This window comes from Amblyomma maculatum, chromosome 1 (assembly GCF_055883805.1).
Source record: "Amblyomma maculatum isolate TAMU_Amacu chromosome 1, ASM5588380v1, whole genome shotgun sequence".
Taxonomy (NCBI): Eukaryota; Metazoa; Arthropoda; class Arachnida; order Ixodida; family Ixodidae; genus Amblyomma; species Amblyomma maculatum.
Window position 1 is genome coordinate 233,423,113 of NC_139344.1, and position 17,669 is coordinate 233,440,781.

Sequence of the window (17,669 nt, forward strand, 5' to 3'; positions counted from 1 at the left end):
TCTCCTCTCCGCTTCGCAGTTTACTCACTTCCTCACCGAGTGGCTGTAATGGTCCTCTCCTCAACGCACTCGGACCACCGGTAAACTGGATTGTCCCAAGCTGTGGAGAGAAGGCCTTCGAAGACTGTCGCAGCGTTCCGAGCCCCTACACGCGCCGCAGTCTGGCCGGACCGCCACCACCTCCACCACGGCCTGCACACGCGCCACAGCCACCGCGTATTTCGGAAAGGAGAAGGGAAGGAGGGGCACAGTTCGCGCACCTTAACTCTGCAATGCAGCGTATGCGCGCTGGCGGCGCCTCCAGAGCGCAGTGCGCCGCTCTTGCTGCCACCTTTCTTCCTTTCGTTTTTTTTTTTTTCTTTTTCACTTTCGGATTTCTCTCCTGAACCCTCTCCTGGTCGTGTGTTGCCACTGGCACCCCCCTCCCCCAATAAAAGGGTGCGGCCCGGAGATTTCTATAAGAAGCGCCGCTGTCGGCTGCCCCGGACTGATCTTCGCCGCTCATCGCGCAGTTCCGGTGCCCGGAGGCAGGCAGACTACTTCACTCGACTCCGGGCATCCGCCGGTTGCACAAGCTCGGCACTCGTGCACTGTTTGTGTAGGACCGTTGGATCTTTTCCATGTTCTGAGCCATGAGGTTTAACGTGCACTTCAAGGTAAGATCCATCGCGTCTCGTTTACCTGCTTGCAGAAGAAAAACCGCTCAATCCGGCGGTTTTTCGACGCTCTATATGTGCGCTCTTTGTTTCTATGCATTTGTGTGTAAACACTGAATACATTATCTTTGTTTTTATTTCAAGTACGTCGTCGGAAGTCAGGGGAAAAGGATGAGCCCTTTTTAATGAGAAAGCAAACTAGCTAGATTGCAATTTTTGTCCGTTTTCTTGTTTTTTGTTTGTTTTTTTTTTCAGCTGTGTTAGGACACTAGGGCGCTTAAGCCATGCCTCGGGGAACCATCCTTTCTCGGAAGAATGCACCTTTCCTCATTCCACAAACGGTGAAAGCTCACAGGCGTTTAGGTGCGGTCAGTTGGTTGTGCTTGATGGATTAAACAGCGTAAAGGACCAGGACGAAAATGGAGGACACACACACAGATTGACTGACAAATGGTATTATTTTCAGAAGTAAACAAGTATAATACATAGCAGATTCGTGACTGTGTTTGTCTCCTATATCTTCGTCCTGGTCCTTCGCGCTATTTAATTCATAATGGAAAAAGCTAGGGCATATTTAACTGCGCGCTGTTCAGTGTGTGGATGCTGGCTTAAGAGTGCGGCTACTGAAAAGGACCTCTTCCAGAAGTCACTCCCCACGCACCTCGTAGTGGGAAGCCATTGCGCAAAAGTGTATCATGGGCACCAGACCGCAAACCAGTGAGTGCTCTGTCTCGGCGAACAAAAAAAAAAAAAAAGAAAGAAACGCTTGATCATGGCTTGAACAGCCGAAGTACCGGTCTGATTGACGGGAGTTCGGGCCCTCGCGCCTGTAGACGGGCGCTGCATTGCAACCATAAACTTTGCATAAGAAAGCTACAGCACATTCCGTTTCACGTAGTGTTGTCTGTTGTACACAGGCTTGTTGCACTAACTGCTTGTGCATGGCGTCTGGCGAAGCTAGTCTCGTGCCCTGTGCGCTCCCGCGTGTAGGGCAGCGACTGACCACAGAAAGTCGCAGCGCTACACGGGTGGTGCAGTACATGGACGGGTAGACGCTCCATCTTCGCGGTCTCGGCAGTCCAGCGGAACGGTTTCGGGGGAACCTTGCTCGAACTGTAACTGACGTATGGGGATGTTTGGTGCATAAATCGTTCGTGCGCTCAGATAGTATTTTCGTTGTGTCGTCGTCATAGCCAAACTTTTGGACAAGCTCATTTTTTCCAACGGAAAATTGTTTGTTAGAATAATTTTTCTGCATATCTTAAGATTATACCACATTTATCAATATATATCTGAAGGTCTCCCCTCGCTTGTAGTTGCATGCTATTTATTGACAGAAAAGCACCCATTTAGTTTTCTATGGCAGTTTCAATTATTCGATGCAGGCCCCGTACAAGCTTCAAGAGCTTGGTATTGCTATGCGTCGGAAGAGTCGACCATTCCCCATCAATATGGTCATAATGATCATAACAGTATCTTATATAATATTTCACAGTTGCCTCACAATTAAATTTGGAGCCCAAGAAACCTGGATGCATATATTACATTGCTTGAAATTCATGTGCGCAAAGAAACATTTTGTATGGCGTTAGGCGACCAGTAAATGCCCCGAATTTTTAAACATGACCTTTACTAGTATGCTTGCAACTAGCCGCGGTATACTGTTTTGTGTTTCTTGAGGTCCACCAGTCAACTTGCTCAGAAGAAAAATTAAAGCGCAGTGGTGGACTTTTTATAGCTTTCCTCAAGGTCACGATTTCGATTCTTGACCGTTGTCTCCCCATCTTAATTTTGACCGAAAGCAATTCCAACTGCATGTTGGTACGCAGGTGTACACTACAAGGCGCGAATAACTGTTGTGGAACTCTGGACGAGGTAGCTCATTTCTCTTCACAGAAAAAAAAAAAAAAGAAGTGAATATGGTAAAATAATAGCGAGACGAAAGGATATTGGCAGCGTGCATTCGTTTTTATCTGTCACAAATTGTACCGGCACATCATGACGTCATCACTGTAAGCTCATGAACTTTCTGGTTTAGCGCGTCTGTTGTGTGATATTTTTTTTTTTTTATTACGCAAGCTTGCCATAAGGCACATTATAAAAACCCAAGCAAAGAATTTTCCGTTAGGAACTGGAGAAGGCTCCTGCTCTTATTGTTGTCGGTGAGCCATTTGGAGAAGTCCTCTTCCCTTGTTGCGGTTAGTCCCACTTAGCATTCATCTAGCGAAGCGCTTTTCTTATCATCCCTTGTTGTTGGTGGTGGTGTTCTACGTGCTTCTCGCGCCTTTACCGAAGTCAGTCTAATGGGCCGACTCATCGTTTTGTCCTCTAAACATCTGTTTGTAGTTTCCCTGCTTGCTTCTTTCATCGCTAACCGACGCGGAAGGTTTTTCTTTAAACCTTGAGGAGTCGCTCACAAGAAAACGCGGTCGTATTGCCGAGTTCGACGCTCTCTCCGTAGCATGGAGTGGAATGTATAAGCCTAGTTGAAAGCTAAACGTGAGCTTAAAGAGTTGGTTTTCCAGGCGTTCATATCAGTGATGAACGACTCCAATCTGGCATACGCGGAGAGGTGACACTACCCAGTGACGTAAGCACTGCTAATGAAGCAACAGGAGCCGTGCACAAAATGACAGCCGTTAAACACGCGGCCAACAAGTCTGGGTGTCGATTAAACTGATAATGGAAGCGCTCGGCGTCCGACAGCCTTTGTTTGCAGGTCCAGGCAGACATCCTTGGAGATAGCGATATAAGCAGAGTGCATTGTTACGAGAATGCTGTGCACAGTCCTATATACCCTGCCCATCAGCGATTTCACGCCGATATATACGAGTGGCCTCAGCGTAAAAAGTCCGGTCGCTTACAGTGCGCATGTTAGGCCAACAATGGACAAATTTAATGAGCATTTTAAGAACTGCAAATTACTATTTTTGAAGCGATCCTGCACAAAAGGAGACATTGCTGCATACAATAATTCAGTAGTTTGTCAGCAAAGAGAGTGAGTGGGCCTCCAGGCATTCATTGCTGTAGCGCGTAATCCATCATTCCTCCTCAAGAGCCATGAAAGAAAAATTGCAAAGATAAATGCCTCATGAACTAACATGCATCGAGCTTCCATTTTTTTTCTTTAATCATTCAGATCTAGTTAGTTCCTTTTGTGGCTGCTATAATCTCACAAACAAACCTGCTGCATGGTTCTGCTTCTGTTCCTACTAATTTCCATGACTGTCCAATTCACAACCTCCATGCTCAGCATTATTTTAGCTAACTACACTGATAAGCAAAAAAAAAAAAAAAACCAACTTGCTGACTCCATATGCCATACTAGGCCGCGATTTTTCTTTTTTTTTTTTAGAGCGTAAATTCTGTGAAGTGTGAAATGCCTAAATGTCATTAGTGCGGCTCTTGTGAGGCCCTGATAGTGAAAACTGTGCGAAATAATGTTCATAATCCTAGTACCAAAAGTACTTCTCGGCATGCAGCGGTGCAAAGCTTTGTTTTGCAGACGGTCACAGTAAGAGACTGTGAATTCGAAAAATTCATGACTATGACTATTTGATTTTTGATGTCGCGAGGGCAGCTTGACCGAAGAGTGCCATGCATACTAACGTTCTTGTTACCAGATGGCTGGCATGGGCCATATCACTCGACCTGCATCTTTAACCCCGGAGTGTGAAAAATAAAGGAATAAAACTAAATCATAGATTGTGTAGTTTAACGCCCCAAAGCAAGTCATGGACTATGAGACACGCTATAGTCGGCTATTCCGGGTTAATTTAAGCCACCTGGGGTTGTTTAACGTGCGCCCGCATCGCTCAGCACACGGGGATGTTTTACGTATATATATTTCGCCTCTCATAGTCACCACTACCGGGATCAAACTCGTGACCTTGGGATCCTCAGCCGAGCCCACAGCTACTAAGCCGCGCAGCGGCGGATACTAAATGGATAATAAAAAGTGATCGGCTCATGCACGCAGTAGCAAACTACGGGTTTTGAGGATGAGCAGTGGATTAGCTTTAACCACCTCAGATTCTTGAACGCGTGCAGAAACATCAGCGTACGAGTGTTTTTACATTGCGCCTGCGTCGAGGCAGGGCCTCCGCGGCTGAAAATTGAACCCGCGACCATCAACAGAGGAACCGATAGCAATTGTCACTGAGCCAACCACCGAGTCGTCTTAGAAGCAACCAAATGTCTAAACCTGGGATATTTGTACTGCACCACCTTAAAATAATCCACGGAATCTTTCTTCGGCTATTAAGTTCGTAATACTTACACGAAGCTCGTTTCCACGCGGTGGCGTTAAAGGCACCCTTCTCCAGAAAACCCGGCGCCGGCGTTGTCGGAGTTGTGTGCGAAGAATCACGGGCCAGGTGGTAGCGACGTGACCAGACATTGGTTGGTGGATGGTTGTGCGACATCTAACAACCGCGTGAAGTGACCGATTTGGTAGGTGCGACCAATTTGGGCATAGCAATTCAGATGGGAGGTTATCAATCCCTCCACGACCGTTGCATTCCGCATCAGGCGTGCTATCTCTAGGCCGGGCAGGCAAGTTTGCATGGCTAATTAAGTGGGGCTTTATTTCTATGTCGGATGGTCTTTCACATTGTGTGCCAGCTACCGACTGTATGCTTAACCACTATGTGTGAGATGGGCTTTATTTCTATGTCGGATGGTCTTTCACATTGTGTGGCAGCTACCGACTGTATGCTTAACCACTATGTGTGAGGTAAGGGATTAGGGACTGGGCGATTGACAAAGCGGATGTAGTACGCTAACGAGAATCCACAAGGCAAGCCGAGAATGGGAGCCGTTAATGCTGCCGCCTCATACTATAAAAGGCGGAGATAAAGTGACCAACAAATTTTTAATGCATGCAACATCTCTGAAGGTGTTACTACTAGAGGCATGCGCCAACGCCACATTGCACGCAGCACCACGGCGGGGCTGAAAATTCATGTCATTTAAACCATGCGTGTAAATTGATGCCGCCAGAGAATTTCATGCCGATCCCGCGTATACTCAAAGACGAGGTAGACTTTGCTTTTTTTTTTTTTTTTTTTGCTGTCTTTTTCTGCTTAAAGAACGGTTCTATTCATTATGCAATTTGTGAGGCCCACGGACGCAGCCTTGCGAATCATATTCGCTTGTGTTGGTTTGAACTCAGTATGCATTTGTATAAATTTACCAGTTTATTATATAGTCGGGAATCATTTAAGCGCAGTCAGGAACTTTGACACAAATAAAATGCGGTCTTTCCCGGCGACATGATACGCAACCACTGATTTGCAGCATTTTAAGTGCACATTATGATGCGCTGTGGGTACCGCTCTGTTATACGATGTCTCACGACGACGCTTGGGTTATGTTGGATTCTTGCCACGCTACGCGTATAGCGGCTGGCAACGAATTTATCGCGCCAATCTTCGTCCCTCCGCTGTCGCTTTCAAGAGGCGCTCTGATTTCATAACCGGATAGCGTCTCTCGTGCGCTCTGGTGTGGCTTGCGGTTGCTCGTGAGAAAGAAAACCGGCGCACTTCCCCCTATAGCACACGATTTTCCAAAATAGTCCGGGTGGTCTAGCGAGGGTAATTTGCAGGTCATAGAATGAGCCATCGCAGCTGAATGCGCGAATGATGCGTATAGTATCATGTGATTTGGTATTTTTGTACGTGTTGCTTCGTGGCATCAAATTGAGCTTCTTCCGTGCATGCTGCGGACAGCTGATAACAAGCGCTGTAGTTAGCGCGGGGCTTGCAGTAATGAGTGCGAAAATCATCTGTATATATATATTGTTTGGCCGCAACCAGCTAACATGAACATGACACATAAGCATGACATGTTCAGTGTGCGAAATCATTGGCAAGAAAGCCAACTCCGCTACAGCACCGAAATCAAAAACCAAATAGTGATAACGGTGTCATTAAGATAGTATGGTATTGGATTGTATGGTATGCGGTATTTGACGTCCCGAAGCTGTCAATAGGGTGATGAGATTCATCGTACTGAAAGGCACCGGATTAATTTCGACCTTGCACGTGCGCTGTGACCGAACGATACATTGCCGCTTGCCTTTCACCTCCAGCGCCGCATCTGCCGTGATTCAACCTCACGTCCTCGGACACAGCAGCATAAGCGATAACCAGTTGGCCAACACCGAAGGTGGTGACAATAACAGTAGCAGCAGCCACAGCATTGGCAAAAGTACTGTCACTAATAATGCGAAAATCAAAATTAAGAAAAGAAGTAAAATAACTGGTGGTTTGAAAACACTGAAGTGAAAAGTTCTCGACTTCTTCGGGCTTCAAATACCTCACTGAACTCCTCATTCGGTGAGCGTCCAGAGCTCACAGAAAAGAAGAGAAGCTGTACTGGTGATGAAAGCCCGCATTCTCGAGATCACAGTAGAGCATCGTAACCACTGAGCTGCCACGGTGGGGCACGGCTATCACAAAGCATACACCAGTTAGCTGTTGTAGCACAGCGTAAAAGACCGCATGGACATCTGCTATCGACCAGCAATATTTTTCCGTTATCCTCTCTAGCAATATTATTTCACGTATGGTGTTTCACCTCTTCCCGACTCGTCACAAGTTTTAACGTCCTCTTTCTTACCCTGGATGCAGTGCCATTTTCAGCTGTTAACGGTTACTTACGGTCGTCAAAATTTCGGGCTGAATCATTCTACTTTAACTTATTTATTAGGCGAAGAATTTACACCATGGCTGGCAGGATTGCTTTTAAAGATATAATCGAAATGGCGAGACGTCGAAGCGCTCAATACGACGTGCATGCTGGCAGCATTAAGTTCTGTTAGCAGCAGCTGTGCGATAGGGCAGAATCAGATAATGAAACGTAGGGAGGTTAACTATAGAAATGTGTTTGTTTCGCTCATTGCACGGGGACATGTGGAAGGGGAAAGGAAAGATGTAGAGGAGGGAGCTACAGCTCAGTTATGTGCCATATATCAAGAAAAAGAAAACGGAAAAGGAAAAGAAAAAGAGAAAGAGAAAGAAGAAGAAGAAGAAAAAGGAAAAGAAGAAGAAGAAGAAGAAGAGAAAGCGCCGCACAGGAGGATGCACAGATTTGCAGCTAATATAGCTGCAGCATGGTGTACTCAAGCAGTGTTAACACCTTTCAGTTGAAAACAAAAAAGCCAATCGTACTGCAGGTTTGTCTGGAAGTTGTTAAAAAAATACGTGATAGGTGCAAACATGACCAGCACAGTTATCGCTAATTAGCAACAAGTTCCTCACTATGTGCCGTTGTGGCATACCTTTCTATCGCGTACGTGCTCAAGCCACGCGTTACCCGGCCGTTTACATCTGACGGTAATCATCTTTGACAACATTTGTTAAAGTGCACAGAGTCTTCAGAGTTGTTAATTTGGGCAAGCGCCGAAATTCAAGCACCGTACACTCAGAGCCTTCAGAAATGAAAGTGCGCTGCAGAAGTAACAAGGTTACCTTTCGGTTCGCATCCTTCGGTCGCTACTTCTACCTCACACTGACAGCCTCATTGTAAATGACCTTTTATAGTTCATCTTTTAAAATGAACTGTAGTTCATCCATGTAATAAGTATTTATCGTTAGTATAGTTATTGAGAACAACTGAATTTAACTAATCACTTTTATCTTAAAGGCCACTACAATGTTGAGAAACTGAAGGCTGTTGACAGCAAAGGTGAGCCCAATTTTTAAATTTTGTGAATGATCAGTGTGGTTGTAATTATCGAAAGTCAAAAATGCGCACTTGAAAGCGCGTTGACTTGGCTTTTCATAAAATGGCGTCTAACGCATTTCCTACGCAACAAATACAGATGCCTTTTGTAGATTTGATTATTGAAGAAATTCTCGCGGTTTTCCCGCGTAACGACATCAATATACAATTCTGCAATGCGAAAAAGCCAACTTAACGAGCTTTCAAACCCGTATTTTTGACACTCGCTATTTTAAACCACACTGCCGGTAGCATATATATATATATATATATATATATATATATATATATATATATATATATATATATATATATATATATATATATATATATATAGGAACCTTTATGAAGGGCAAGAGGCCACAGTCAGAACTGGGCATGGTCTTACTGATTGGTTTCCGATTGAGAAAGGGGTGAGGCAAGGCTGCATACTGTCGCCCTGCCTATTTAACCTATATGCAGAGTGCATCATGAGGAAGGCCGGTCTGGACGAGTCTTCAGCTGGAGTGAAGATCGCTGGAAAACGCATCAACAACCTTAGATATGCGGATGATACCACTTTAATGGCAGAAAGTGAATTGGATCTCAAGAGACTTCTGATGCGCGTACAAGAAGAGAGTGAGAAGTTTGGGCTTAAACTGAACATTAAAAAGACGAAGATCATGGCGTCTTGCCCTATCAAGTCCTGGAGCATCAATGGACAAGAAGTGGAAGCTGTGACAGATTTTCTGTTCTTGGGCGCCAAGATTACCTCGGAAGGAGACTGCAGCCATGAAATTAGAAGACGCCTGCTTCTGGGAAAGAGAGCAATGGTTAGCCTTGACCGCCTAGTAAAGAGCAGAGACATTAGTCTGCCAACCAAGATCCGTATAACCCGTGCTATGGTCTTTCCAGTTGTGATGTATGGATGCGAGAGTTGGACTGTGAAAAAGGCTGACCGCCGAAGAATTGACGCGTTTGAATTGTGGTGCTGGCGAAGACTCTTAAGAGTTCCTTGGACTGCCAGAAGATCAAATCAGTCGATATTGTCGACCATAAACCATGACTGCTCATTGGAGGGTCAAATTCTAAAGTTAAAGCTCAGCTACTTTGGTCATCTGATGAGAAGAGAGGAGTCGCTGGAGAAAGATTTGATGTTGGGAAAGGTTGAGGGTCGCCGGAGAAGGGGTAGGCAGCGAACGCGATGGTTAGATGGCATTCTCGAGGCATTGCAGATGAAGCTATGTGATGTTAAGAAGATAGTGAGAGACCGGAAAGCGTGGCGTGACATGGTCCATAGGGTCATGAAGAGTCGGACACGACTGAACGCCTGAACTGAACTGATATATATATATATATACATATATATATATATATGTATATATATATACATATATATATATATATATATATACATATATATATATATATATATATATATATATATATATATATATATATATATATATATATATATATATATATATATATATATATATATATATATATATATATATATATATATATATATATATATATATATATATATATGATGAATAAACAGCGCTACAGACTAGGACGGAGGTCAGGAACAAACAGCGCAATATAAATATCCCAGCTAAGCAGCACCAAACCACACAATAATCAAAAACCAAATCATGACTCCACACACACACCACGTTCAAGAAACCCAACCTCATTATCTGTTAAAGCGATTGACGGTTCACTAACACATTTTTCACCTAATCGCATGATATGCCTGGCCTCAATGATTTCCCGGTTAATCTGTGCCGGATGGGCATCCAAAATACTATGTTAGAAAAGGATGGCAGCCATCACACCCCTTACAGTGTACAACCAGATTAGATCCTCTACCAATCTCTAATAATCTCTCGTGCTCTCGTAACCGAACATTGATACATCTGCCTGTTTGACCCACATACACTTTATCACAAGATAACGGAATCTTGTATATCACTCCTATTTTACATGGAACATAGGAAAACGCATGCTTCACCCGACACATGTTTATTTCCCGGACTTTTTTCGCTGCTTTGTTCTTAACTATGCTACATATTTTTGACAGTTTATTTGGTGCTGAGAAAACCACATTAACATCAAACCTTCTGGCTACATTTTTCAAATTGTGTGATAGACCATGCACATATGGCAGGGCCATATATCTTTTTGTATCCCTCTGTCAAAAGGCCAGGCATATCATGCGATTAGATGTGAAAATGTGTCAGTGAACCGTCAATCGCTTGCTTTAACAGATAATTAAGTTGGGTTTCTTGAACGTGGTGTGCGTGTGGGGTCATCACGATTTGGTTTTTGTTTAATGTCTGGTTTGGTGCTCCTTGATTGGGATATTTATACTGTTCTTTTTTTGTTTTGTTTTTTTCAATAAACTTCAGTTGCGAGTCAGCGCCCGTCCTGTTTGTTCTTGACCTCCGGCCTAGTCTGTAGCGCTGTTTATTCATCATGTCACTGTACCAACTCGCCCAGATGTCTCTTCTATACATACATACATACATACATACATACATACATACATACATACATACATACATACATACATACATACATACATACATACATACATACATACATACATACATACATACATACATACATACATACATACATACATACATACATACATACATACATACATACATACATACATACATACATACATACATACATACATATATATATATATATATTAAATGCGAGGCTCACATTTGACGTTGATTGCTTTGAATTTCGCGATATAATGTTGCTGCTTAAATGGTAAATATAAAGTTGATCAACTATTATATTTACCTTATCTGATCTCCAAACTCTATCACGCACATACGATGCCTGTCTTGCTGTAAAACTCGCCTGTACAGACCACATAGCCATACCTCTCCTAGTTTTTTTTTTTTTTTTCAATTGGGCGAGAGGTCTAGCCTACCCCCTGCTAGACATCTCGCCCATTTGAAAATTAATATCCTCGACTGTACCCTTACCCGACATGCAAGAGGAAATCTCTGGCGACCGTTTCTTTCTCTGTCTATATGGCAAAACGTGCTGGTCATCTTATGCTAGTGGGCAAATTCCAGGCCACACAGCATCCACGTACAAAAAGTTTTTTGACCTTGTTCACATACCTTTCAGGCACATACACGGATTCAACACGGAGCAGAACCCTAGACGGTCAGTGGTTTTAGCTTAAATGCCACGGCTTCACGAGAAGTGCTATTCTCACGCTGCGTGTATTACACCTTCCAGATTCGATGACCGCATGCCAGATTTCTCAAATTGGCAAATTTCTTTCTTGTGCAAACACAGCCCGTTTCATGACTATTTTTCTCCAGTCAAGTACGCTCCTGATGATTGCTTACATTAAAATCACCACCCACGATATGAGAATGGTCGTACTTAATTACAACCTGCCGAAGTCACTCAGCAGTTAAGGCGCTCGGCTGCTGGTCCAAAGACGTGGGTTCGATCCCGGCCGCTTTTCAAAGGGGGCAAAAACCAAAACGCCCGTGTGCTGTGCGGTATCAGTGTACGGTAACGAGCCCCAGGAGGCCAAAATTTCCCGAGCCCTCCACTATAGCTTCTCTCATAGCCTGAGTCGTTTTGGAACATTGAAACCCTAGAAACGCAACCAAACAAATTCACTTAAGTATAGTTATGAGCCTCGACAGTAGACGATCGGGTGGTGCTCACCGCTCACAACGAGGTTTATTTTGTTTTACTTTTACTTACGTGGATAGCTTCATTCCTTACTTGTCCCCCTTTAGAGGCGAGTGATTCCACTCATCGTTAAAACCCCTAAACGTGTTTTAACTTGTCATTGGCTCTAATTCTTTGGAACGAAGAAGACCATAACAATCGTCAACTAACGCGCCCACGCGTGGCCGCTCTTCTCAAGCTTCTGCTTTCATCCGTGTGATTCGAAGGCGGAAGCTCAGAGCTCTGGAAGAGGCTTCGTCTGCACTGCTGACGCCGAGAGCCCGCATGAAAGAGTCAACAGTCAACAGCGTAAAACAGTTTAAATGAACAGCAGTGTAACCAAGCCACGCCGTACATTTTCCTGGCAAGAGATGTGAATGACGCAGAGAATGTTAGTTTTCAAATGATTTAGTAGTTTCAGAAAAGCTGTTTGTTCTTTGCAAGGGAGGAAATGTACACTGACACCGTTAAAACTAATGTCGAATTTGAAGCAAAAATTTACATTGCTTGATCATAACTGCAAGCTTCAATGCAATCGTTTTTCGGCTACCGTTCGGCTTAGCAGCGGGTATGGTGTGGGGCAGTTACTGCCGGACATTATTTTTAGTTTCACTGTGACATCTGGCACCACGATGCTGCAAGTGGCAATAAGTGACTGCTATAACTAGGGAACCGAGAGGGGAAGTGAGGTGAGGCGAGGGAAGCAAACCTCAAGGCTCATTTTCCCGTTTTTCCTTGCCCTCCGCTTCAATGAAATAGGCCTCCGAGGTCGCTGGTTGAAACAAGCTGGATGGAAGCGCAACCGTATATTTGTATGTTGACGTATTGTTTTATAAGATTCGTGACGCTAAAGAGCCTGAGCGCCCCTAAGGCACAAGACTGCACCAGTCTATCAAGCATTATTGAGTCTGCGAATGCCTTATACATCTGCTGACAGACGTCGTTCGACTTTCTTTTCTAGATCCTACTGGTCGGCCTGGTGGTTGGCTTGGGATCGGCCACTGAATTGCTCCAGGCTGGCACAAGTGAAGCGGATAGCAAGACCGACGTAAGATATGCTCCTACCATTTAAAAAGTAATTTGCCACTTGGTCTTAAAGGCCAGCGTTTGTGCCTCAGAATAGTGGCAACTTTGGTGTTTAGCGTCGTTTTACGACGTTTGACGTGGTATACGATAGACTCTACATGCTGTGTGAATGTGAAAATTCGTCTCTCATCTCACCACGTTGATTTCAGGCCCGCAGAACTGAAGTCACAGCTGCTACTCATGCAGTGTCTTCGGAACCGTTGGTGGCCAATCCCGTTCAAGTACTAGACACGCCTGAAGCACCAGGTGGCACTGTCGTCAGTGCTGGGCACAGTGACAGCCCCAGGGGCTTCGTGCCTGTCCCTATGGGCAGGCGTACTCGCGAAGCTCTTGTGTTCATACACAGTCCCATGTATGAGCCGTTTGCAGTACCCTTCAATGTTCCCTTCTCTTATCACCCCATGCTACCTTTTCCACTGGGTATGCCGTATGTGATACACAGACATCCTACTCTCGGCGGCGCCGCTGCGGAATACCCACTGGAGATACACCACCCTGTAGCACCTTTCCTGCCAGAAATATCCTATCTGCCGCCTCTTCCACCGCCTCCGCCGGGATACCCACCGTTGCCGCCACTGCCAGGTCGTCCCGGCGGTATTCCGTCGCCACCTCAGCTTCCCAAACCACAGCCGCCGCTTCCTCTTCCAAAGCCCCAACTACCACCCCCACGAAGACCTCAGCTGCCTCCCAAGTTGCCGATGCCACCCAGGCAGCCACCGAGGGTTCCGCTGCCGAAGCCTTCCCCTCCCGTCAAGCCAGCTCCCCCAAAGCGACCCCAAACGCCTCCGAGGAAGCAGCCCCGACCTCCATTACCCAAACCCGCGCCTCAGCCGTTGCCGGTGCCGAAACCTTTGCCGCTGCCAAGGCCTCCTGCTGTACCTAGACCTCCGGTGGTGCCCAAGCCCGAGAGAAAGCCAGAGCCAGAGATGGGGCCGGTTCCGTTGCCAGAGGACGGTGACGACACCGAGATCGCCGACCCGCAGTCCGACCCACCGGTACTATCCGAGGAGAACGCCCCTGGGCGCGAACTCTTCCCGAGTTACTCCCAACCAGACACCATTCAGCCTCGCATTATTGCGGACAAGGCCGAGGGCGGCAGCATTAACGCGGGTGACATTGTCAGGCCCCGTGGTACAGTCGACACCAAGTCTCAGCAGGGATCCTCCTTTTACGACAGCCAAGTCGTCGAAGTCTAATGAGCGAAACGCCCGTACCTTATATTGATGTCTCACAATGTATCTACATTCTGCATTTTGAACCTTGGCTGTTTAACAATGCTTTCCAGCGTTTATAGCTAAAGAAAACATTGAATCGTCTTTCGTGCGGGAACTCATAAGCTTGTATTACTCATTTAAAAGCATATTTATTTCTATTCACGGGGTAACTCCCTCCATGTTCTACGATGTCTGGCAATCAAAAGAAAAAAGAAAAGAACGGTCATTATGTGCATCCACGGCTCTTGTTGTAGTTGCCACAACTGCTATTACTTGCGTGAAAATGCGGGAGCTTTTTGTTTTGCTTTTCGGAATATGTAATGCTGTGTCACTCAGTATGGCAGCTGGCCTACCAGTAGCCGCTCAGTGCATACCCCTCCTCTGACCGTGCTTGAGAGTGCGTGTTCTGAATTCTACAACACATGTCTTCACTCTTAAGAAAGGTCCGTAGCAGACAACCACAGTCACTGTCAGACAAACAATGCTATCAACACTTTTCTTCGGTAGCCAGCGTGTACTATAAGTTACACTGAAATACGAACGAGGACACCGCGTTTTTACGTGTACTGTTTAATGTCGCCGATCTGTACGGTCATGTCATCCCTTCAGTAAACTGGTACTGTTATGGGTGCGTATGTGACTGTGCTAGAGCGAATAAATGAAAGCAAACGAAAACAAACACTCGTGGATTGTCTTTTCTTGCTACGGAATTGCTAGACGAGTAGACGACAGTCTATTTAAAAATGTCATCTCAGTATTCAGCCTTCAGAATTTCCTTTTCAAATGCAACACCTTAATGCTTATTAAACGATGATGGCTAGAAATGTAGCCGAATCAGATGCATTGGGCACTCAGCACAACTGTGTACGTATATATTACTCCTTTCTAATTATGCCTGTGCAGAGCACAATTGGCTCGCGCTGCTGATTGTGAGTTTACGTTAATTATTAATTACTGTATAGGTATTGAAGCGATTCACCTCTTGTGCATTTTCCCCTTCGGCTTGGGGACGTTTGTAGCAGCGTGTGTCTCCAGCTCTCGCATGACGTCCGGTCGCACATGTGGCAAATTTTATATGATGTTTTAAAGGGTTACAAATTTACTTCACTCATGCGATGTATGTCATGAATTTCGGGGATTATTCTGGTTTTATTGCAGCGTACTTTTCTACTTCGCAAACCGAATACTTTTGCTGTGCAAAAAGAACGCGCACTTTCGCTCAGAAAGGCAAGTGGCTTAACCTTTCCTGCAGCATGTTTGGAATCCCCGCCCTAATACATGCTCACTTTTACGTACGCACGCCTCAGACGGATTATGACCGGCTTCCTTGAAAACATCATGAGCACACACCGCCAACGAACGGAGTGGCGGAAAGCCGCGCTCATACTTCGTCTCACGAAGAGCTTCTTCACTGCGATTACCACGTGACAGCCAAGGCACCGAGCGACTACGCACTGTTCATTCGTGCAAGTAGCTTCTTATATATACATGAACTGAGTAGCTGGCGCTAATTTCAATTCTTAAACGGCTCGCGATTTTAGTCAGTAGCTGAGAGAGGGTTCAGAGCTCATAACATTTCACGCCTCGTGACAGGAAAGAACGGATATGGAGCATATAACCGAAGGACAAGGACATATAACCTGACAAGAGTGCTGATGTCATAAACTTCTTTCGAAATTCTGTCGCGATTCCTCCAAACATAATTCCAAATTATTTCCAATTTCATGTAAATTTACTGCGCTTTTTTCCACAACTGATATTTGTCATTTCTCCTATCATTACTTCACAAGTTGTAAACAAGCATTCCACCTTTTTTTTCCTTTGTCATTTCTCCTATTATTACTTCACAAGTTGTAAACAAGCATTCCACCTTTTTTTTCCTTGGGGTTCGCCAAGCCCCCATTTTTCACAGAAGGCTGCTACTATTTGTTGTTTGACTTTACGCTGTTTACATTATTGGCTCAAAACCAACTAGATCGAATTAATAACGCCTTGTCGAAGCCTCCGGTGAAGTGTCCAAGGCAGGAGGATTGTCCGAGCCAATCTGAAATTGCAGATCCCAGATTGCTAGAAACAAGGAAGGGGAAAAGTCCAACGAGATGAATTGTGAGTCTTAGCCCTTCGTAATTCCAGTTACGAAGCGCGTTTTGGCGGGACGATGCTCGTGAGATGGTGACCTTTTCTCTACCGAGAAGGAAGTTTGCTACAAAATGTTCTTCCACTGCCGTGCAAGTTGTCCTTATCTTCCTCCTATGAACTGACTGGAATAGTTAGTGCCCACAACCATTCTTCAGTGACGTAGCAAGTTTTTGAGGGCAGGGGGCGCAGGATCTCCACTAGACGCTCAAGTACTGGGGAAGTTATACACGTATATCTCCAAGTTAGTGTGCTGCTGGTATGCCAACCAAATTTAATTCACAAACTTTGCTCGTAAAAGATGTTATTGCGAAAGCAATACTCCGACAGCCAAAGCGAGACCTCGGGTGGCCGCAGCTACGCCGTGAAGAGGCGTAGCTGCGGTCTCCTCATAAAAACATCAGCCTGCCATGACATTTGAATTCACGTTACCCCTATGCCACGGGCAGGAGCTGCCAACTCGGGTCGCTCCTTTCATATGGGAGGGTGATATCAATCAGCCAGCCAGAACCGTTTGCATTCTCGTTACCCCTGCGACACGCAGGCACGTCCATACGGCTTGGTTATAGCGGGACTTTATAAGTGGGCTGGTAGCTCACGCTCTCGCGTCATACCCTTAAAGGATGAGCTTAATTCTCCCCAATAATTTAGCACCTTACACTGGTAGGGCATGATAGGGGAATAATGTAGCAGGCAAAAGAAGCTTCCGCCGTTGCTTTCGCAATTCAACTAGGGTTGACCAGAGCTAAACCACAACTAAATTTTTTCTGCTACTTCCTACGAAGATAAATCTTCCGACGACCCTCCAGGGACTCTCTTCCGAGCTACTGTTCGGTGTAGAAAGATGGCTGCCTTGAGATTCTGATAGCATGAAGCAATATGTTCGGTATTTCCCTGTTATTTTTCATATTGATGCCCTCGAGCTGACAAGGCTTCCGATCCAAGACGGCATAAAAAAAAAAAAAAAACGCAATGTCACGATAGCCGGGAAGTGCGCGTGCCCCTGACGCCAAGTGTCGAGTGTTTTGTCCCCGGGAGCCAGGCATACCTTCTACGCGCGCTTGCGCACCAGGGGCTAAAAGATAGTATAAATCCGATGAAAGAAAGCAAGCAAATAGGGCGCCCACGGCAACACGCTCCGAAGTAC

At 45.3% G+C, this 17,669-nt stretch overlaps 1 protein-coding gene across 1 annotated transcript; it reads left to right on the plus strand.

The window, feature by feature from the left end:
- The first annotated feature begins 483 nt into the window (after positions 1–483).
- LOC146205903 (uncharacterized) lies at positions 484–15,065 on the plus strand. The gene is made up of 3 exons (XM_084590567.1): positions 484–656; positions 13,048–13,134; positions 13,322–15,065. The coding sequence occupies exons 1-3, from the start codon at positions 633–635 to the stop codon at positions 14,366–14,368; spliced, it is 1,158 nt and encodes a 385-aa protein (XP_084446693.1). The 5' UTR covers positions 484–632; the 3' UTR covers positions 14,369–15,065.
- The last annotated feature ends 2,604 nt before the right edge of the window (positions 15,066–17,669 follow it).

Coding starts and splice junctions, on each gene's coding strand:
- LOC146205903 (XM_084590567.1), top strand. CDS start 633: ATGAGGTTTAACGTGCACTTCAAG. Junction 657..13,047: donor GGTTTAACGTGCACTTCAAG/GTAAGATCCATC, acceptor TTTCTTTTCTAG/ATCCTACTGGTCGGCCTGGT. Junction 13,135..13,321: donor AAGCGGATAGCAAGACCGAC/GTAAGATATGCT, acceptor CGTTGATTTCAG/GCCCGCAGAACTGAAGTCAC.